We start from the raw sequence: 23,420 nt of genomic DNA, 5'->3' as shown, positions 1-23,420 counted from the left end.
ATCTAATGATCCTTCCCTACTGAAACCAGACCCTATAGAGCTCAACTATTGGGCTTCTCCTAGCAGCCACTAATGTCAGACCACGGGAAATGAGAATGAAACTACACCCCCTCACATGAAATGATCCTCAGTTCTGGCTGTTTTCTGTCCTGGTCTCAGCTGATGGTAGGAGTTTAATCTGAAACTAACAGCACCTTTAAATGTCTTATTCACGAGTAATGCTTGTGCTGTTCCCGCTGAGGATTACAGTGCACACTGGTGGAGGTCTTCACAGTGGAACATGTCTCCCCGTTGGTCTCAATGATGCCTTCGATTGCACTCGTAAATATTTTCCAGGAAGAACAGAAATTATTTCACAGGAACTGGTTTGACATTTTTTTGCAACAACGTGTAAGGTGAACAAATATAGCATCCAGGGATGTGCTCACATTACACGTTGTTGCAAAAAGTAAAACCTGTTCCTGTGAGGTTTACAGCTAATAAAACCATCGATTATGAGTATGAGAAAGGGTCAGTTAAAAAAAAGTTAGTGTTTTAAGATGTATTATCTGCTATAAATAAAACATACGTTTACATTCGCACTTTACTTCGTTTCACTGTCAGTAGAGTTAGTATAAACTACATAGACGTAGGGTACGTGGTGAACGGTGTGCGGATTTGGTATTTCCGGGTGTCCTTGAATGCAACATACGATGAACGCAGCGGTGAAGGAGTGTAGAGCGCGCGCTGCCTGGACTGGACCGACCTTTAAACCTTAGTTCTCACCCTGCGACGGGACGGCTGGTGGTTCTCTGAAGAACCTGTGGGTCTGTGTTCTGGTCCAGCATTAGCGGAGCAAAGGGCGAACTGTTCCTCAGACTTCAGCTGTAGTGGGAAGAAAGTCCGGCAGTATGGAGAGGAGGTAAGAAACAGCGCTCAGATGGAGTCAGCTGCGGCTTTTTTTTTTTTTTTTTTTTACCGCGGCGCTTCATCCACAGTCTAAACTACCTAAATCAACTTTCAACGACAGAAACTGTCATTTTGATGATAAACAGGTTTTTATTGCTTAACAATGTTCTTACTAGTGTAACGTTTCCATGTTAACGCCTTAAATTGTAAAAACGTGACAGTTTTTATTGGTAAATGCCAATAATATACCTCCAAAATGACTTTATAAATGACAGTCACTTTTCCTGAATAAGCGATTGTTCTCAGTTTAGTGGGTGTAATAAAACCGGATATGAGTCCCGCAGACATTTGAATACAGACTTAGATAGCACCTTAGCCGGAACAAGCAGGGAATAGTTAACCATTAAAATATGTCTGCCACGAAACCCACTTAGTACGTTTTTGTCGTCGTTTTGCGTTTATTTGTTCCTTTTAAAGTAGCCTTCGCTTTAAAGCATGTTTTTATTCCCAGTTAAAGGGATGATTTTCGGCCTGAGATGAATGACTTCACCTGTTTTTACCGCTCAGCTGAAGCAGCTCTCTGGTTGTGCCCTACCATGGAGGCTTCTCTGTAACACACCTCTTTCTGATTTCATCCCTGCACAGGGACAGGAAAACATAACACTTTGAGTCCTTGTCATTAAACACTTTGAGTCCTTGTCATTAAACACTTTGAGTCCTTGTCATTAAACACTTTGAGCTTTTGTCTAACCCGGGCTCACTGCGGCTGGTGACTGCATGGACACTGCCCTGTTGTTTACACTGTAGGCCGGTGCAGATGTCACCATGTCAGCAGCTGGAAACGCAAGGGCTGCTGGGATTCTGTCAGCATAGGCACTGCAAGCATTGGTTTAGCTCCTGTCCTGTTTTCATCTAACTTTGTGCAGCCTCTGAAAAGCTACACAAAATGCATTTTCTAGAGGTTCAGCCAATGGTTGGCCACGATTGTCTGGGGGGAAGAAACATTTAAAACATTTGTGTTAAAATGATGTAACCACTACTTAATTTAATGATAAGGCTCCCAGAAACCATATCTGAGCTGGACGATGTGAACATCCCAAAATATTCAGTTATTTCCTGCAGGCAGTAGAGAGAGCCGCCTAAATTTCCTGTTCAGCAGCTTAGATGTGCAGGAACATTCAGCAAAGACTGGCTGCCAGTGCATCACATATTCCAGATTAGATTAGATGTTTAATGAGTTTGTGGGGTGGATTTCTCATTAGTTGAACTTGTTTGACTCACTGATCAGAACTGATCTAAACAAAGCGACCTAATTCCAGTCTGTGGCCATTTAATGGCTGCTTCTCTACTAAAATGCCTGCAATCTGGCTGCTGTAGCTGTTTTAGTCCTGACACTGTGTTGCAGCTGTAAAGTTGTTCTTCAGTCCGACTGCATGAGAACCTCATGTTGTTAAAGAGTGACGGAGTCAAGTCAGGTTAGGAAAGAACATGTTTGTTTCTGTTTGCTGCTGATTAAAAAATTACCTTTCTGCTGATTGGATGCGATTGCCTAAGAGCTGCAGTTGGACCCTGCACACTTCCTCAGGCTTTATAATCAACCCCTTGTGTTCGGCTGTGTCCTGCCTGGGTTCAGGACAAATAGGTTCTCTGTAAATATGCGAGTCCCCAGCACCTTCTGGAGACTCCTGTCCAAAATAAGTTTCTGACGTTTGCAAACAGGAACCATTCTTTCCCAAACTAGCTATATGAACCCAGACTCATTTTTTGCCTTTAAAACACCCTCCATGTCACAAGCAGAGTAAAATTAGTTGTTCTGCAATCATTTAGATGACATTCTTAATTTGTTACTTTCAAAGACAATTTGGATGGTTGGGACCCTTCCAGGTAATAAGGCTCCATTACACAATATTAAATGTCCATCACTGGACTATCAGGACGTTGATTTTATTGTTGGAGTCAAATGTATCTTTTGTTTTCTGAAACGGAAAGAATCTTAAAGGTATACTATGCAACCGGGGTTGATTTTCCAGCGAGGCTCCCCCCAGAGGGCGAAAGTAAAAGTGCACTGTCATAAAGACGCTTAGCTGTTCTGGTTTCTCCATCAAGCCAGGCGCGGTTGGTTTGAGTTTAGCAGACAGGCGAACGCAACGAAAAGTGGAAAAAACGGCAGTAAAACAATGACTAACACAGTGAAAGTATGAACATCAGGCTTCCCGCAGCACCATCTTGGTGAGGCGGCCGCCTCGCCAAACTCTCGCTACCGCCTCGCCAACATTCCAAAAAAAAATAAAAAAAAAAATAATAATAATAATTTAAAAAAACCTCGATATGCTTGCATGTTTATTTGACGTTAACACGCGGTTCTTTGTTGCTTTCGCGCGTGCATATAGTGAATGGCAGGGCAAAAACACATGGAGTTCTCGCCGTAAAGCGAGACTTCTGAGCCTGTGGGTGCGGGCCGAGGGCTCCTGCAATTGCAAGTACGGTACTTCCCCCACAGAACCCCAGGGCGGCCGAGAAAACCTTTGTTCGACCTGAAATGACTCATTTAATCATCCAAAACAGTATGGAACACATTAATTAACTGAAAAATGTTGCATAGTATGCCTTTAACTTGGTATCAGGTAATACTGAACATCATCTACATTGTTTAAGAACATGTATTTCCATTTATGGCTTCAGCTAACCCAACATTATAGCAAGCAGAAGCTGCATTTAATGTTGAGTACAGTGAAATTAAATCCAGTTATGCCTCCCTCCCTCCATCCCTCCATCCCTCCCTCCCTCCCTGCCAGCCTTCTACCCAGCTCCTGTCCTCCTCTCTGACAGAAAGCAGATGGGAGTCTCAGTCCAACTTGTCAGGCATGCCTGTCACTGAACTCATCCCCCTCATGTTTTCCTCTCAGTCTGTTACGTGTCGGTGTTAGCTCACACCGTAGCACTGTCAGCTTCTCCTCCTGCCATATGTGATGGTGAAAGCCTTTTTTGATGCCTCGGCAGAGAGCGAGGTTAGCTGCCTCAGCAGTTCTGTGTCCGTCCAGCAGCACCAGAGGAATTTCTTCCTGGAGGGAAGCTTGGGAGTCCATGTCTCCCTGCCTGGGAGGCGCTGCTGATGTCTGACTGTGCAGAGGCCGGCTGAAGACCTGCAGCTGACCTCTGCTTTCCAAAACAACCAGGAGCTAATAGAGATGAGCTCCTGCCTTTCAGAGTATATGGTGGAAAACAAAAGTCTGCCTTTTGGATAAATTCAGTGTTGAATCGTCTTACCAATAAAATGTGTAAAGTAATTCAATGGTTTCTCAAAAAATAGCTAGAATATTATCTGATCGACAGACTTTCAGTGTTTTTAAAAGGATAAAACTAAGCAACTTTGCTGCAGTACAGATGGAACCAGATACGGACAAATGCTGTATAAAGAGGGACAACGGCATGTTTTTCTGCCCGCTGACATTAAATAAGACTAAACTAACCCAGTTTTAGGTCAGTTAGTAACCAAAATATTTTGTATGCTAAATGGCAGAATAAAGAGACTGAAATTTTAAATTCAGAATTTCCTTACTATCCATTTGAAAAGCCTTTTAACCTGCCATCAGGCATTTTGGCATTTAGTAAATGGAATAGATTCACTGTCTAAATAGAACGCATTTTCTTCACCATCTAACATTGACGAAACTGGTCGTGTTTCATGTTATTTATTATCTGCTTAATTAATTTAATTAATTTTCTACCTGAGCAACCAGTTGACAGGTTTCCCTTTAAGACGAACCTATTCCTTTGTGGCTTCCACATATTTCATCTTAAAGGTGCATCGCCACCTTTAAGATGAAATATTAACGTATTTTTTATATTTATACGTTAGTAGTTCACTGTGGCTGCATACAAAGTTTGTATGAAAGATTATGACGTCCTGCTGGCGTATTAGTTATTAATTAGCCGTTTCACACTTTGTCTCCCTTAATTTGTTAGTAAATAAAGACTTTAATGTTTATAATAACAGAAGTACGACATTGCGTGTCGTACTTCCAGGTGGCAGCTAACGGCTATTAGCATCTCCCAGCGAAGTAATGGAAACAATGAAGAATGGTCCAAGATCCAGCAAAAAAAAAGTCTAAAAAAATCTGATTCCAAGAGTGAAAAGACTAGAATAGCGCTGGGAATACAGTATGAGCGTTAGTGTTCACTGAAGCTAAAGCTAAGCTGCCTGAATGTGACTGCAGAGTTGATTGAAGTGAGTAAACGTCCTTCTTTATACTGTGAGAATATTATCAATGCTCTTCTTTGCCTCTACAGTCGTTAAGTACAAACATTATAATTAGATTGATTCATTGGTTGGTTCTTACCATGATGCTGTGTCCCTGTCTCCGTTTATGGGCAGGAAATTAATTTCTCTGTGATGTTCTGATATGAGGCTCTTAAAGTTGCTATAGATCGGTGTATTTAATTAATAACGGTTGGTCTTCAATCACCTCAATTGAAGCTTTACTGCGAGGCATTGCAGAGGGTCAGGCTCAGTTCAGCATTATTATTATTAACTGTGATTTATCAGTTTTTCAGAAATGGCTTTCTGCTAATTCTGCGGTAGATGATGCCACATCTGTTTATATCTGCTCATCGTGACGTGCTGGGGTCCTCTAAAAGGACTTATGCTATTGGTGTATATAACTTTGTTTTATCATGATCAAACAGCTTTTGGTCTTTTTTATAAGCACATAACGTGGCTATATGCCTTTAACACACCTCGCCGCTCCTGAAACTAGCTGGCTTTGTCGTCTTCGCTTCCACACAGTGTTGTTGTTACTGCAACCTTTTAACATTTATCTACATTTACATTCAGTGATTAGAAAAAGATTTTTAGTGTCTGACCAGCCAATCACAGATCAATAGCTATGTTTACATGCATAAAATTTCACTATCGCATTGAAATGTATTCAGATTAAAACCAAAAAATAATCGGGTTTTATATGGGCACACAATTAATTAACCCGATCAGAATGTGCGTTTATATGCACCTGGCTTTATTCAGAATAGAACCACTCTGACATGCGCAGAGTAAAAAAACACAGAAGAAGAAGAGCTTCCATCTTTGCTGAACAACAAAAAATGGTTAACAAGCAGTGGGTTACAAGTTTGTTTGTCTTCCGGGCGCCCAGGCTGGACTTGCACCAGGTTCTGATAATGGTTTAAACATTCCTGAATAAGTAACAATTCTGAGCTCTTGTAATGTTTATAAGAGAGAGGTTTATCGAGTCCCGATAGTTTTGCTTCCCGACTTATTTCCGACTCTCAACAAAGTGGAAATGCATCACGTTTACGTTTGCCACATTCTGAATAATTTAATCCTGACCAGCCTTTACATGCACGCTGATCCGATTGTAAATTCTCATAAACCACCCCTCTCATTCAGAATACAATTTAATTCCCACTGGCTTGATTACATGACACATTTTTATTCCAATGGGTCCTTTATTCTGCTTACTTTTGTCCATGTAAAGGTAGCTACTGTCGATTTAGAATAAAACTTCCCATTAACATCTCCAACTGATTTTTCTGTTAGTGTTGAACAGTTTACCTCTGTGTTGGTTTAGTTCTCCATGAACATTATTATTATTATTATTATTATTAATTTTATTATTATTATTATTATTATTATTATTTTACAGGGAGGTGGAGCCATCAGTTTTGTTTGATTCTAAGTGATTTAAAAAGTTCAGATAACCTGTGAATTTGCAGCCCGACGTAAAGCTTCCAACCTGCACACAGATGAAGAACAGACTTAAACTTGGTCCTGTTTTATCTGAGCTCAGTGACGCTCAGCAGACAGCAATATGAACTCCCACAATGGCAGACTGGTACATGACTAGATTGTTTATAAAAAATGATAACTCATGCACTTCTTCTGGTTTTCAGGGTGTGTTATGGTGGCGGTGGAGGAATGCGTTAGAGATTAGACTGATGTAGCGCAGCAGTTTTTCCAGTTGCTGATGGCCAAGCAGTATACAGTAGTTTCAGTTTTAGTTCAAGTGAAACAACATATCAATTAATTAGATGTTTTAATCATAGTTCTTTTTCCAAGTTTGCACAGAATTCCAGATGCTGTTTATGTGAATGTAGGAAGCTGCAGATTTAACAGGAGGAGGAACCACCGTGCAAGACGGTTTAATCAAACAGAAAGAAGTGAAATCTGAGATCTGAATGTCCTCACTAAAGCGCTTACTGTAATGGAGAACAGAGACCAAGCCACTGGCAAGCTATGCTGCGCAAAACGCTGAGCCCTAAAAAGATTCTTGAGCTCTTGGACAGCTGCGTCAAATAAAAAGAGCCCAGAGTGAAAAGTCCTCTGCTACTGTCCTCTCAGTGGAGGCTGACTGGAAGATTTCTACACTGGCCTGACAAGTGGACAGCTTTCTGGTTTCCTTCTTCAAACTATGCACATCAGTCAATGCACTTTTTCCATGGAAGAATGAGCAACGTCTGGCATTTCGTTTACAGGCTATCTGGTTAACTTTGGCTGGGTTTTTAGGAAGGTGTGTTCCCTTTTTGTTTGGAGGGGTGAGGATGATGCTGGTGTTGGATGTGGAAGATTCCTTTGTTGTTGCCCAGGAGGCGGTATTTGGAATCAATCCTTTGCTTAGAGGGAAAGTGCACATGCATAAAGAACGGGTTTGCATGAGAATGAAACTCAAATACACAATGGGACAGCTTTGACCAGTTTGGAGTTTCACTCTTCTGTGTGTGTGTGTGTGTGTGTGTGTGTGTGTGTGTGTGTGTGTGTGTGTGTAACTGGAGCACTAAAAGGTTGTTCCAGTTGCCTAACGTGTGTTTTTCCTTCTTCTTTCCTGTCCACCATGACTCCTCAGTATCTAAGAAGCACGGGAAACTGATCACCTTCTTGCGTTCCTTCATGAAGTCCAGGCCCACGAAGCAAAAGCTGAAGCAGCGAGGGATCCTCCGGGAAAGGGTGTTTGGTTGTGATCTGGGTGAACACCTCCTCAACTCAGGACATGATGGTAATCCTTGCATGTATACCGTATTTTTCGGACTATAAGGCACACTTAAAATCCTTACATCTTCTCAAAAATGTATGGTGCGCCTTATATGTGATTACCGTTTTGCTTACTGACCGATTTTATGTGGTATAATGCGCTCTAACATCTGTTCAATGTGTAAGTACGACTTTGGTTAACAACGAACCCGCTCTGCTCAATGGACATTTGGAGCATTACGGTACACTGTGTCACTACCTGATTGGCCCTGTGACAGGACCCCTGACCTGTCTACCAGACTGCCTGACTGTAATATCTAAACTAGAAGTGTTTTCATGTAAGGCAGCCCGCACCCGGAGTACGTGCTAGCAACAATAAACCTAGTAAGTTAAATTCAACATAAAAGTTCAGTTTATTTTGTGTAGCCCAACTACTCTGTCCTCCTGGCACAGATGGATAGCTCTCCCTCTCAGGAGAGAGCGGTGTTAAGGAGGAAACACACCGGACGTGTTGTGGTGCGTAAGCGTAACAAAGCATCATACGCGTGTCTTACGCTTAGGTTAGCGTTTCATTTTAATCAGTCAATAAATGTACACTAGAAGCATAATATGCACCTTTTTATGCTATGCCACGCCTAAATTACATTGAAGTTGTAATTTCAGACGCGTATATGCAACTGTTTGGCAGGGAATAAACGGGAAAACCACATCCTGTGTCAGAGTTCACTTCCGGAAATATCCCAAAATAAGAGTCATCGAAAATAAAATGCCACAGATGATGTAATTGTGACAAGCAAACAAGATAAAATATGCAGATATGGTCAAAGCACGGACTTTTAGGTGATCAAAACAGGATATTTTACTGATAATTTAATAGCTTACCCATATATTGCTGGTCTTTTATCCTTCTTTAATTACTTACCAATGACTAAAGTTCTCTCTGCAGAATCACGCAGCTGTGGAGCGTACTTTTCAACGTCTGGTGTAAATTTACACTTTTAAAAACAGACGCCACCTATGTTACACGGCCAGTGTTTTTTCCTCATTAAGGTGACCAGATTTAATTTCTCTAATGAAAACTAGGGACGTCTCTGATGTTGTTAAACACAGATTCTCTGCCTCGGAAGTTGGGAAGAATATGTAAAGCACTTTATAATCCGTGCGTCTTATGGTCCGAAAAATACGGTAGTCTGTTTCTTTTTTACACTTTAATTTTTTCTGTGCAGTTTCACTGAGTATTTAAGGGTTTCAGTTAGCACAAGGAAAACGTCTGTCAATCTACAGCCAGCATATTTTAGGATTTACAATAAGAGCTGTGGAGAATGGAGGCTTAGCTGCATAAAAATGTTCTCTGGGGAGTGAGATGTTTACTTCCAGTTAATACAATACGCATGATCTAAGTACACATCAGTTTTACCAGCTCTTCCTGCTTAGAGAATACGCTGTGGCTGCACAGAATCAATATTTACATTCTAGATGTATTCATACATGTCTTGGTCCGGTCACACCGCTGAAACAGGTCTTGATCTTAATGGATCTTTTATCTTGTTAAATAAAGGGTTTACTAAAACTGTTAAAGATAATTTATTACGGATGCTGGAGCTGCAGAAAGCAGTTAGTTGGAAACAGATAACTCAAAATAATACAAATCTTGAGGATATGATGTCGTATCCAATGAAGGCTAATATAATAACATATTAATGTAATACACTGAATCACAGTTATTATAGCAATAACCATATGTACAGGCAAACTTGGGAAGAATATGTAAAGCGCTTTATAATCCGTGTGAACGGATTATAAAGCATAATGGAGCATAAAGAAAAATGTAAGGAAAGAAAACAGCCAGGAAACATGTGGCTAAATCATGATCAGTATTATCATTTGCAGTATTCTGCTGTAGTATCACAAGCTCTAGTTTTGATGTTTGCACATTGATTCAGAATGATCCATGCTGACAACCTTACTGGCGTTAGTTGATTAAAAAGTCTCCATTTTCCTTTGGATACTGAATGGACAAGCGTTCCTGCAGACTAAGCATTGCTTTAGGAGCCTGCAGACCTTTTCCACAGAGCGCTTGTGTGACCATTCTCTCCTCAGACCTCCACTGCAGGCCCATCTGGTCATTGCCTGTAGCGCTCAATCAGACCAAAATGATTGAAAATGGATGACATGCTGGTCTTTTATTCTGTTGGCAGTGCCCCAAGTCCTCAAGAGCTGCACAGAGTTCATTGAGAAGCACGGCGTGGTGGACGGCATTTACCGCCTCTCTGGGATTGCTTCAAATATCCAGAAATTGAGGTAAGGAGAGATTTCCTGCTGAATCTAGTTTAGCACAGAACAAGCTTTAAAGATCTCCAGGCTGCTCCAGAGAAGGACTCCAATCACCACATAGACCTCCTCCATGACACTGCAGCAGGAAATGTCTCCTGCTGGTCGGAGGCAGCTTTCTGATAAACTTTATAGCAGCTTTATGTCTTTATATGGTTCACTCACAGGTGTGGTTTTTACGAGTCAACTAAAAAAACAACTATTCTCCTTTAATCTGTAGACACTCAGTGTATAGCGGTGTGTCTCAGCAGTGGCAAGCTTCATATTCTGTGTTCTTGTTTAGATTTTCATTTTCAGGTTTGGACCCTTTAAAGCCTGAAAGGATTTAAGATAAATTCTGTTAGAGCAAACTTGTGTAAATAACAGCATTGTTTCAGTTTGATTGTGAATTATTTACAGGGTTCCTACACAGTCTGCAATTAGTGCTCATCATTTTCTGGGTCTGAATAAGTGCTGAGAAAACAAAACATGTATGGAAAAATGTTCCTGGTTTTCTATTGTCAAGGCTGACTCAGAATTGATCAAACTTATTGATTAGGCTGTTAATCATCTGTCTGGGAAAAGTATATTTTAATTCCATAAAAATGTAAAACTGTGTTTATAGGAAGTCACATTTGACAAATCAACTGTTACAGATGTTAAAGCAGAAGTATTTTACCTTAAAAACTGACCAAAGCAGTTTTTTGCCACCATGCTGGACTGGAAGCTGAACTTAGGATGGTCTTATTTCAGGATCTATAGAACAATCATACAATAAACCATAACTAGCTCCATTCCTTTACTGTCAAATATTTGGAATATCTTTGAAATCTGAGTTAAGAAAAGCATGGATTTTGAACTAGAAAGGGTTTAGCCCAGAACTTTAAGTTTCTCCTAGATTGCTAAATGATCCATGTTTCTTCACTGTTAGTTTGATGACTGTTGCTTTGCTCTTTCTGTCTGCTTCATCAGGCATGAGTTTGACTCGGAGCAGATCCCGGATCTGACTAAAGATGTCTACATCCAGGACATCCACTGTGTGGGCTCGCTGTGCAAGCTCTACTTCAGAGAGCTCCCCAACCCGCTGCTCACCTACCAGCTCTATGAGAAGTTCTCTGTAAGCTAAAAACATCCAATGCTCACAGGAACCTTTGTCCTGTGTAACCCCGCTGCCTTTAGCTTTCCTCTACAGTCAGACTAGCTGTAACTCGTCTTGCTGTACAGTTGTTTGCAATTTGTGTTAGAAAGAGGCTGAAATTCTTCAAAAATGAAGTCATTACGAGCCACAGAAACACTCAAAATATTAGCATTGTACCTGACACGCCCTGTCATTATAAACCACACTTTGTGACTTGGAATCAAAACCAAGAGCCATCCCTGGGGGGGGGGGGGGGGGGGGGATAAATGTTTTCTGGTTGTCATGGCAGCACAGGGGAAGATGGGTAACAATGTGACTGTTGCTCTGCCTCCTGCTCCCATTCATCTCTGGTCTTGTTTTCATTGTGAAGGAGGCCGTATCAGCAGCGACGGATGAGGAGCGCCTCATCAAGATCCATGATGTCATTCAGCAGCTTCCTCCGCCACATTACAGGTCAGTGTTGGAGCGCGCTGTCATCTGGGGAGGGCTGGAAGCTACACTGCATCTTCACAATAGTTTTCTCTGGCTGCTGATGTTAAACGTCTGATGCTTCGCTGCACTATGTGGAATCAATTAGCACGCTGCTTCTTCTTTGTGGTTCTGTCATGATCATTACCAGTGTAATGTCTAAAGATAACTGTTGGATTTCTAGGACCCTGGAGTTCCTAATGAGACACCTGTCCCACCTGGCAGCGTTCAGCTACATCACCAACATGCACACAAAAAACCTGGCTATAGTCTGGGCCCCCAACCTGCTGCGGTAAGGGTCGGTCTGACCGGCACGTTGTTTAGCTGCTTTACGTTACAACCTAAAGGTCTGCTTCACTTCTTCTCTAGTTTTCAACTAACTCAAGTATTCATGTCTTTAATTAAGTGTGCCGTCTATTCAGGGAGCAGCTGTACTACCACAGTATTTAGTGTTCTACTTAAAGTTCAGATTTTGACTGCATTGTTTGATAAGCAGGACCAAACTGGAGTGAATGTGATTGGCTTTGACTCTGTCTGTACGGCTGGATTATACAGAGCCATGCAAAAGTATTCATTCCCTTCACCATTTTATACATATAACATAACATGCCTGCAGCTTTGAATATGTTATTTTTTTTATTGTGAAGCAAACAACTAATATGATAAAATGACAGAAATCCAAAGCCACCTTTTGCTGCCATTCCAGCTGCGAGTGGCTTTGGATCAGTGTCTCTGAGCTCGTCTCATCTTGCCTCTGGGGTTTCTGCCCCTTCTTCAAGGCTAAACTGTTCCAGCTCTTTCCTGTTGGATGGGATTCACTAGTGAACACTGAGCTTCAAGTCAAACCACAGATTATCAATCAGAATGAGGTCTGGACTTTGACAGCACATTTAAATGCTACCCCTTTAAACTACTCTAGCAGTGCTTTAGCAGAATGATTCGGGTCAGTGTCCTGCTGGATGGTGAACCTCCGTCCCAGGCTCAAATAACCAGTTCTGCTGCAGAACATCCCTATCTAGCACCTCTGAGGTCTTAAAGAAAATGTGGGTTCATACTGACAGGTCATGGGACACTCAGACGGCACATAGGGGGACTTTATTTTAATAATTATGGGACTTTTAGAGGTAAGTGGTGACACCAGAATCTTTTAGGGGCTTCATAGCAAAGGGGGGTGGATATATAAGCACATCCTAAGTTTCTGGTTTTTAGTCCTTTTTTTATATGTATATATTTTCTCGTTTCACTTAACCAACTTAGACCATTTTGTGCGGATCCATTGCATAAAATAAGGTTAAAAATATTTAAATTATTTGTAGTAATGTAACAAAGTAAAAAGCCATGGGGGGTGAATACTTTTTAAAGGCTCTGTGTAATTGTCAGCTGCAGAGCAGCTCAGGCCAGTTTAACGCCATCAGGTTTAATTCAGTCTGAAATGTATTCATCGCTCTTCTTTCATACAGAAACCAGTGATTATTTGTCCATCTGCTTCATTCTTTAAAAAATCCTTTTTCACATCCGTGTAAGTGGACACTGCTGTGTTCTGCCCAGCAGCTCTACTGGGAAATAAAAACAATTTATTTTGGTTCATTTAATGTACAAAGTGGATCAGATTGAGCTTTAAACAGTAGACACACATGTGGACACGCTTCACTTTTCCTTCATGGTCAATTTGGGGTGTTTTGTTTTAAAGTCTTTTAGATGTCTGAACATCTTATCTATTGTTAATAGAGTGAAGCCGTCACCAACCAGAACCTTTACACAGATCACAGCATGCAGCCTAATTCTGTGGTTCAACATCCAAATATCTCTACACAAAGAGCACTTCCAGTGCTTTTCGCTTCATAATGGATAGTTAATTGGATCCAACTAAACAGTATGCAGAACCAAAGGTTGTGTTGAGATGATGTGCTTCAGCTGAACCTAAACTTGTGAGGATGCTTCTTTTACTGTAGTTCTTTCTCACAACCAGCTGAATCTGTTGTTTCAGGTCCAAGCAGATAGAATCTGCCTGCTTCAGCGGCACAGCAGCCTTCATGGAAGTACGAATTCAGTCTGTAGTGGTGGAGTTCATCCTCAACCATGTTGATGTGCTCTTCAGCACCAAGCTCAGCACGCTGATAAGAGAGGGCACAGGTACACACACACGTCTGAGTGTTGCACATTCACTGTGGGCGACACAAAAAGCTTACTGCCATTCCTGTCCTGATAACTGCACCACCAGGACACAACTCCTTATCCCGACCTAAATCCCTGCTGGTCTCATCACCTTCCACCAAACTCCTGAGCTTGGAGGAGGCCCAGGCCAGGACACAGGCTCAGATCAACTCTCCTGTGACTGAAGACAGCAAGTACATTGAGGTGGGCGAAGGTCCAGCAGCCCTGCAGGGAAAGTTTCACACAGTCATCGAGTTTCCCACTGAGAGGTTTGTCCCGTCGCTCCTTCCTCCCTGGTAATGTCAGCAATGTAGCGTAAACGTATTTTAGGAGGAAGCAGTGAAACGCTGTAGTGTGTCGCCCTCTGCTGGAATACTTTTTAATGTCCGCTTTAACATTTTTTTATTTTTTTCAAACATGGCTCAGAATGAATTCATTAATTCCTCTTTAAAACTCTGTATGCTGTATTTCAAGTGAATTCACACTATCCTAACGTTTGGTCATGATGCACAATTTCGTCACAGGAAAAGGCCCCCTATCAAATCCAAAAAATCTCCTGTGGGTAGTTGGCGCTCTTTTTTCAACCTTGGCAAATCGTCTTCGATGTCCAAACGTAAACTGCAACGTAACCCCAGTGAGCCCAGTGAGTTAAAAGCTATGGCTCTGCCTGGTGAGTGTGTCGTCCTGCGCCGTAACACACAGCCTGCAGGAGGTCAGAGCCGTGCATTCAGACTCGTTATGTCATGTTTCAGGAGGCCGAGGCGACACGGCCACTTTAAGGTCCGCTAAAAGCGAAGAGTCGCTGAGTTCACTGCACAATGTTGAAGGTAATCCTCCAGCGCACTTTGACTCACTACCTACGGCTTAATACTGGTGTCTTTGTGCACAGAAAGATGTTTCACGATCATCTCCTGCCTCCTTTAGGAGAGTCCAAGGTGTACCGTCCTCGACGTCCTCGCTCCAGCAGCGATGCTCTGTCAGCATCCTTCAACGGAGAGCTGCTGGACAGCCGGCAGCACTGCAACTCCTACGATAACCTTGACGCCACAGAGGACAGTGACGGAGACGACGGGCCCATATGTGTGCCTGCTCTCATCTCTCCTCCCCGCTCAGCAGGCGAAGACGTGGACCTCAGCCCGCCAGACATCGGCATGGCCTCCTTAGACTTTGACCCCATGTCTTTCCAGTGCAGTGTGCCAGACACCACCTTTGCCTTTCCCGTGGAGGACTCAGCAGCTGGTGCTGAGGGCTCCACGCTAAAGAGGAGCCCCGGCAGCATCCGCGGCAAGAGCAACGCCTCGGACCTCATCACTGCCTCCTTCCCCGGCAGCACGACCTCGCCGCTGTTGTCTGCAGACTGCAGCCTGGCTGCTGCAGAAAAGGCAGACAGCAAGAGACTGACCACTTCTTACTCCTACAGCGACAAACCCATGCAGGCTGTGTCGCCTATTAAATGTGGAAAGGCCAGCAGTCTGACACCGTTTGCCACTTCAGAGCTTTTCTCTCCAGAGATGACTGACAGGAACGGAGCTGGACAGCATGTGGCCAAGCAGCCCTTATCTCCTCCTTCCATGGCCAAGGACTCGCCTCCCCTGACGGGCAGCGCGCTGCTCAGGGGGGGCGAGCCGTCACTCACTGAAGCTTTTCAAAGGGAGCTGCACTCTAAGCTAGCAACCTTTGAGTCTTTGGACAGTAAAGACCTTGGAGTGGAGGATGCCGGGGAGCAGGAGTCCTGTGCCAGCAGCCAGGAGCATCAAGGTAAGGAGCAGAGAGGGATCTCCCCGTCTGCAGTGTGGGGCTTTTCAGATTTACCTGTTCTGTTTGGTGATTTAACACGAGTCTCCCCCTGTCTTCCCAAAGCACCATGCTCCCCCCCATTTCCCCTCTCCTTGTCTTGAAGCCCCTCTAAGCCGCCTCCCTGCAGTTACCTTCACGTTCTGTTCTCTTGCTTTATGATGATTCAGCTGCACATCCCTTCTGTTTTTGTCTTCCTGCTAGGAGTCCTAATTCCAGACTCTTCAAAGGACCTCACCCCTCGTTCCCTCAGCTCTACAGCTCCCACTTCTGCCCCTCCTCCCCCTCCACCCCCTAAAAACGCCGCCCGCATGTTGGCCCTCGCTCTGGCTGAGTCGGCCCAGCAGAACGCCGTTCTGACTCAGTCCCGGTGCTCCGGGCCCCCCACCCTGGTGTCCTCTGTCCAGCCACAGGAGGTCTCAAACGTTCAAGAATCGTCACATGCACCAGCTCCACAGTTCCAGACGCCGTCTGAGGAAGGGGAGGGAACAAGAAGTTCCCCCCCACCAGTCGGCACCACCGTTATCACCAGCTCCTCTGATCTGACCACTTCCAGCCCATCAACCAGCCTGCAGCCTTCACAGTTCACCAGCAGCACCACTAAGCCATCAGAGACCACCAGCTTCTCTGCAGCCCTGTCCAGAACTCAGCCAGAGACACACGCCTCCCCACCCAACACTCCCCTTCACAAATGCTCCCAGCTGCCCAGCTCCACCAGCCTGACCTCTCCGACCAGGAGAAGTCCTGAAAGGCAGCAAGCGGCCTCCAGACAGGCCCCTGGTCACAGCAGCTCACCTGGCGGCGCTCCAGCCACGGCCCCCAGAGGCAACAGCAAAGACGAGAGACCTTTACAGCAATCTGCTTCTCAGGTAAATATTAGCTCACACGTAGAGCTGAGTTTTAGGGGATTCTGTCACGATCCTGTACTACAGCATGTATGATGCACACAGACTGTGCAGCTGGAGAAAAATCACAGTAGCACTGCAGGGACCGGCCATTTCCTAAAATAAAGCTACAAAGAAGCTGGTACCTACCAAACGCCTGTGCATTGTGTGTTCAGGGTTCATGTGAGTCTTTTAACCGGCTCAACTTAAAAATCCAGTCAGCATTTGTCTAAAAGTTGCAAATCTGTCTGTAAAGAAACTGTCAGTGAGAAGCAAAAGCTCAAGTAGTGTGCTCCTTTTTTTGTGGTTTTTAAGCCAGTTTTAGTTGGTATTACAGCCAGAGAGGATGCTTTGTGATGACTTGATTATGAAAAGTGATGGCTGAAGTTTTTCCCTTCGTTTTTGTTCCTGTCTCAGTCAATCTCTACATGTGGGAAGTGTTGAAGTTTCTCCTATTTAGAAACCGATGTTCTCAGCAGAACATTCAGCTTATCTCATTGTTTTTCTCTGAAGCTGAAGGATGCATCTCTGCCCAGCCTCCCTTGGTTTGAACCTTTTTCTGCAGGCATAGGTGCAGGAATATTTACTTTGCAACTCTGCAGAGCAGTCGGAACAGTTAAATTAGAGGTAGAATATGTGTGAACAGCATCTTTTGGGCCGTATCCACTTAGATTTAGCTCTGGACTTTGACTGGTGCTGTTCTAACCAGGGTTTCCATGGGAGTCTTTAAATGGCTTAAATTCACTGAATCAAGTTCTGTGCATTTCTATAATAGGCCTTAATTAAAATGAACAATAAAATTTCCCCGCAACTGTGAATTTTGCTTCATTAAACGTATTTACAACCAAAAACACGCAGCCAATCAGCTTTCATGTTATTAGTTAGTCCACATCAGTGATGGTCCATGTAGCGGTGCTGCTGTTTGTCGTGGGAAAATGGAAATTCAACAACACTTGGCACCAGAAAAGCCAGTTTAAGGTTTGGTTAAAGTCCACTTTAAACAGTGACTTTGAAGCCTGCTGCTGCTTGTAGAAGAAAACGATATAAAACTGGGAATGTTGGGAGTCCATCGCTGGAGTCGCGTTCAGAAACCAGTGACGAGATAGACGGCAGCTATCAGCCAGTTCTGCTGCTCTGGCCCAGGACCAGCGATGGTTCTGCCTCTGAGAGACGACGGCTCTGCAACTCAGAACCGACTTTATGAGCGTAGGCTCTCTGGATTCTTCATATGGGGATAACATGCTCCAAACCACATGTCCTGACTCAGACATTGTCAAGTCATTCAAGAGTGAAAAAGATCAAGTTCCTCACATGACCCACTTTAGACTAGTGGTCTGTCAGGACAGAACTCATTTCTAAAGTAACCGGGCCGTTTGGACTCATCTTAGATGAAACTGACTAATATCTATACAGTTTGTTCACTAGCATAGACAGTTCAACAGGTTCAATAGACAGGAACTCACATTAAATCAACAAAGCTTGGCTATAAACAGGAAGTGTCACTTAAACTGAAATGTCTGCGTTTTCTGGTTAAAACAAGCCTATTTTTTTCATACAGTGAATTTACTCGCGTTGGGTAGTAAATTAGTTATGTAATTAGTTATGTTGTGTGTGTGTACCTATCTTGCGAGTAATTTTATGCCTGCAGTTTCTGTATGTCGGGTAATGGGTCTTAAATTAAAGTTGGTGACCCCTGCAGAAACCCCGTCTAACGTCTGAGGATATGTTGACCTAAACTCTGCTGTGTCTGCGGTTCCTGTCCTGCTGGAAGCTTAATCTCTGCCTCAGTGTTGAGGTCCGTTCACAACTACGGAGGTTTTTTTGTCCGGGTTTCCTGTCCCTTCTGAAGAAAAGCAACCCTACAGCATTATGCTGCCCCTGTGTGGTGACGCGTTCAGGCTGGTAGGCAGTTCTAGGCTTATTTTACAGAAGCCTTTCCTCTTTTTTTTGCTACAAAGCTTGTAGTTTCTTATTGACTTTATGTCAACAATAGCTTTCGTCTTGTTAACCCTTCCATAAATGTCAGATTTTGGTAGTGCAGATCAGGTGTTAGTTTCTGCAGCTCCTGCAGAGTTGTCATAGGCTTGTTTACTACAGCGCTGCCTATCAGTTTAAACGCACGGCCATGTCTTAGTAGGTTTCCTGTTGTGCCATACTGTTATGATGTGGTGGATTAAAGGCTGTTCTTTAGGATATTCAAAGTTTGGGACATTGTTCAATGATCCTAACCCTACTTTAAACTTCCCTGTAGCTTTCTCCCTCACCTGTCTGCTGTGGTCCTTGTTCTTAATGAAGCTCTTTGTTCTCTGCCGTTCTCTAACAAACCTCTGAGAGCAGAAAACAGAACAGCTGTAGTTGTACTGAGAATAAATTACTGTCACTGATTAGGGGACTTCTGAATGGAATTGGGTTTAGTGTTTTTCATTAAAGGTGTCAGAGTAAAGCTTTTGATTTAACAGTTTTGGTGAACCGCGCCTCGTTTTCCATCCACTTCACAATGATGTTTTGTGTTGGTCTGTCACATAAAAGAAAAGAAAGGAAAACACGCTGAAGGTTGGAGTTGAAACTTAACAAAAATAAAAAATGGAAACCTTCCAGGTTTGACAGGGCTCTGTAACCCCAAATTATTATTTTTGTGGCATCAGTCACCATTTTATTAAAAGTAGGCTGACAGGAGGGGGGGGGGGGCATATGGCAAAGGACCGCAGGCCAGAGTGAAACCTGGGTCAGCCACGTCGAGGACTAAGGCCTCTGTACATCACTCACTACTGCAGCGCCACCGGCACAGCGGTACTGGAACCGTACAGGATGTAGATCCACTGGAACAAATCCTAACTTGTGTTTTTCTTTCTGTGTTCCTTTAATCCTCAGATCAAAACCGAGGAGTCTCCATCACCTCCAGTCTTTCCAAAACCATCAGAGCAACCTCCCCCACCAGCTCAGAAACCCATTAAGCAGCCGGTCTCTCTTCCCCAGAACCAACCACAGACTGTGGTGCAGAACCAGGTTCAAACACAGCCTCGTCTTCCACCACAGCCTCAATCAGTTTCCCAGACACACATCCATCCACAGGCCCACCCGTCTAAAGCCAGCGCCAGAATAGCCCCCACCTCAGCCGAACCTGCTGAGAAGCCTTGGGAAGCCATTAAACCTGTACAGCCATGTAAAGAGTCAGCCAAACACGATGACTCGTATGGACCCACGCCTCCTGTTCCCCCAGTCCGCACCCTGGAGAGCAAACTGGCCACAGCAGCTCTCAGCCAAAGTGAAGCTTCCTACCAGATCTTCAGTGAAGGCCCTTCAGCGAGCCACCTGGCAGAGGTCCTTCCTCATCATCCTCCTTCTCCTCGTAAACCATCCTCACACCAGCCTGCCTACCTTTACCACGTTAAAGGGGAGCCGGTCCTCATCGATGCTCCGGGAGCAGCGTATTACCACCAAAGGTCCGTCCCTCTGGGGCCGCAGTCCATTCCTCACCATTACCGACCAGAGAGCGTCGCTCCACATTCCTACGTTTCCAAGTCTGAACCTCAGATCACTTACAGCGCCCGAGCAGACAACAGATACAGCACTTTGGGTCCAAGGTCGTACCACCACTCCATGAAGTTGAGAGGAACCCCCCGAAGTGTGCATGTTTCTCCAGGTCCAGATCTCCAGGGCTATAGCCATGACAGAACCCACGGCTATCCCACTATCCGCAGAGTGCATTCCTTCCACGTTCCTTCCACCATTCGCTCTGTTCCCATCCAAAGGACTGAAGTTCCACCAGAGGACGACATGTTCTACTACCAGCGGCCCGTTTATCCGTGCAAATCCTACCAGCAGCCTCCTCAGCAGTCCTCCCAGACTGACTACCACGTCACCCAGCTGCAGCCTTACTTTGAGAACGGTCGGGTCCAGTACCGCTACAGCCCGTACTCCGGTTCAGGCACGCTGGAATCACCTTTCTACGACATAGACCCCTATGGCACAATCCGAGTCAGGCACTTCCACTCTTACGGGGGCCGGGATGCTGGCGCGCCGGTGGGGCGACCAGGTGGGAAGGCGGCCGGCTACCACTACCTCTCCCGCCACGTCCTTCCTCCTGGGAAGGAGCATAGCTTTGTGAGCAGAGACATGCCCCCAGGTCATGGCAGCAAGGACGCTACCGTTTTCCTGCCCTGGGACCAGGAGGAGGCAGAAAGGCTTCGCATGCACTCCATCCGTAGGGAGAGCAGGGCCAGACTTAAGCTGAGAGGTCCCGTCCTCTCACAGTACGATAATGTTGGTCTTTTTACACCAGCAGATATATCAGCCTACGAAACCTTGCATCTGCGGAGCAAGTCTGACCCTGGTAAAGCTGTGCTGGTACCTGCAGAGGGCAAAGATGGACGCTACCTCCCCAGACACATGGTGTCTGATCCCGATGTGCTTGTGTACATGGAGACTGACAAGCATGTCCACGGTGGCGCAGTGGGGGACAAGTCAGATGTTCTCTCTAAGCAAAGTGTTTCCAAGAAATGCCAGTCTTCTCACTCCCTTCCTGCCTCTCTGAGCCACAACGCATCTCATCAGCCAGACAGCGGCCGACACGAGCTCAAATACGAGAGTGGAGAGGACAAGCTCTGTGGAGACGGCAGCAGGTCCAAACACCGTCAGGAGTACGGCAACAAGAAGAACTTCCAACCCCGGTACGACTGCCCCGATTCTGACCACCACCACAGCAAACTCAGACCGTCTAGTGGCTACCACGGCACAGACGAGCCACCTCTCCGGGACCATGTGACGCGCTCTAAACCTGAGCGATCCCACAGCGTCCGAGAAGAACAGCACTTCAACCAGAGCAAGCCAGACCTGGACAGGGACTACACCTATCAGAAACTCAGCCCCAAACCGGCGCAGTCCCACTACGACAACTTGGACGACTACCACCCGGTACCCCCGCCTCAGGCCCCTGTCCAGAAACATGCAGGCTCCAGCTTATACCCGGCCCCGGCTCTGGCGGTAAACCCCAGCAGCAGGGCTTACTCCACAGCACTGGGCCAGGGAGCCTTCATCCAGACTGAGCTGGCCCTGCAAAGGCCGGAGACAGAGGTCCGCACAGAGTGAAGCTTTGTGGTGGGGAGGGGCGTGTCAGGCTCTAACTGTGCAGAGGGATGGGCGAGCAGCCTCTGCAGGACAGTGGACTGCTAGAACCCTAATATTTTTGCTGTTCTGTATTTTTAATAAATTGTAAAGAATATTGCAAGACTTTTTACAGCGAGTCCTGAATGTACCTGAAATTATTGTCCATGAGGTCACGGTATTGTGATTGATTGAGACTGTAGCCAATAAATGTACATAAGAAAGACGTACGGTACTTTTAACAGGAACCCCAAAAATGTAAATATATACTAAATATATATATATATATATATATAAAGAGAGAGAGAGAGATAAATATATGTCTAGAAATGAAATCACTAGTAAAAAAGGGATTTTTAGTTTAGTTTGTGGATTTTTTTAGGTTTGGCGCTGGGATGAGAATCAAGTGGAGCTAAGGTTTGCATTTTAAAAATGCATGTTCTCTGGTACAGATCAGTTCTATGTCGATCTCTTGTGTTCTGTCTGGATGCTGCAGCACAACGTAAGGAGGGGGGGGGGGGTGATTAGGTCATCAACGCCTCCTGGCACCAACACAACAAGATGGCTCCGTGTCCATGTTGGCTTTCACCAGTGGAAGATTTGATATGGAGCTAAACTAGGGGACTTGGGTTGTTGCCGTGGTTTCCAGTGTCTCTCTGTTACTGTGCCATTTTTAGGTAACGTTGCTCTAAACTGTTTTCAGTGACTTTTATTGGAATCTTTCGGTACTTGTGTGTTTTTTGTTGGAAGAGGGACCAAAGACACGGCACAGTTCTTGCACATATGAGATAAAGATTGCAAGGTGAATGAAAATTGTAGCTTCTGGAGTATAAAAGGCTGGTTTTGTTTGTGTTTTTCATTTTATTTGTGGTTGTACTTTCAGGTAGTGGACTAATTGAATAAAGCTGAAAAAATGTCTTCTCATATAACATGATGAAAAATGTTGCCGCTGCTTTGTGGGAAACCAACGTGTTGATGAGCCTTAAATGTAGTTCCTGGAGATCGTAAGTTGTTTACTGAAACTGTTAACTCCAGAGATGATTTTCAACACATCAGAGCAGGTTGAGTTTTATTAGTCTTATTGGTTTGGTTTTAACATAATGGGGATATGGGTTTTCATATTACTTTTTTTTTTTCTTCATAGCGTCATCTTTTTCAGGCTAGCGATAGATGTATAGTACATCCATCCATTACTGTAATACAAGGCCTTCTGGGTCAGCATAATGGATGGAATACAGTATAAATCCAATAGGTTTAAATCCAGGTGTACTCTAACAGTTTAACTTCTATATTGCTTGCAGGTTTTGCCCCTCTTGCCTTATCTAAAGCCTCTACCTTCTCAGATGGGCTCTTACAGTAAGGCACTGTGTACTTGAATGTGAAAAAACTCATTTCAAACTGGAGGAGTCTAAAGTCAGATATAAAATAAAGGTGTTCAGGAATTAATCAGACTTGTTGTTTTTACTATTTTGCTTCCTTTTTGTTCAGTAGGAGAGTTTGGGTCCATCCTTCTTCCATTGTCTTGGGTTGGGTTGCAGAGGTATCAGGTCCTGGAGGGAAACCTTCACATCTGTCTGTAGTGATATACTGCATCTCATCTTAGGGCGTCCCAGACCAGGTGGAATTTACAGTGAAGCCAAAGATTATTCCTAACCCTGGCAGATTGACACTCAAAGTTGTATTTTAACTGGCCCAGTCA

General features: G+C 44.4%; 1 protein-coding gene across 9 annotated transcripts in view; it reads left to right on the top strand.

Annotated features, from left to right (window-relative positions):
* arhgap32b (Rho GTPase activating protein 32b) overlaps positions 1–23,167 on the top strand; it is a 128,475-nt gene extending 105,308 nt beyond the window's left edge. For 8 of the 9 annotated variants that reach the window (XM_021319303.2, XM_036143477.1, XM_012868112.3 and 5 more), the window contains 12 exons: positions 7,746–7,895; positions 10,069–10,171; positions 11,153–11,297; positions 11,689–11,771; positions 11,971–12,078; positions 13,774–13,919; positions 14,008–14,209; positions 14,465–14,610; positions 14,693–14,767; positions 14,865–15,698; positions 15,939–16,603; positions 19,490–23,167. In XM_021319303.2, coding sequence (XP_021174978.2) covers positions 7,746–7,895; positions 10,069–10,171; positions 11,153–11,297; positions 11,689–11,771; positions 11,971–12,078; positions 13,774–13,919; positions 14,008–14,209; positions 14,465–14,610; positions 14,693–14,767; positions 14,865–15,698; positions 15,939–16,603; positions 19,490–21,706 — 4,874 coding nt within the window. In that variant the 3' untranslated portion in view covers positions 21,707–23,167. Of the gene's footprint in view, positions 1–398; positions 902–7,745; positions 7,896–10,068; positions 10,172–11,152; positions 11,298–11,688; positions 11,772–11,970; positions 12,079–13,773; positions 13,920–14,007; positions 14,210–14,464; positions 14,611–14,692; positions 14,768–14,864; positions 15,699–15,938; positions 16,604–19,489 lie in introns of those variants that run through there. The other variant, XM_012868114.3, reaches the window with a different exon arrangement.
* The last annotated feature ends 253 nt before the right edge of the window (positions 23,168–23,420 follow it).

Source organism: Fundulus heteroclitus, chromosome 11 (assembly GCF_011125445.2).
Source record: "Fundulus heteroclitus isolate FHET01 chromosome 11, MU-UCD_Fhet_4.1, whole genome shotgun sequence".
NCBI lineage: Eukaryota > Metazoa > Chordata > Actinopteri > Cyprinodontiformes > Fundulidae > Fundulus > Fundulus heteroclitus.
This window is presented reverse-complemented; position numbering and strand designations above follow the sequence as displayed.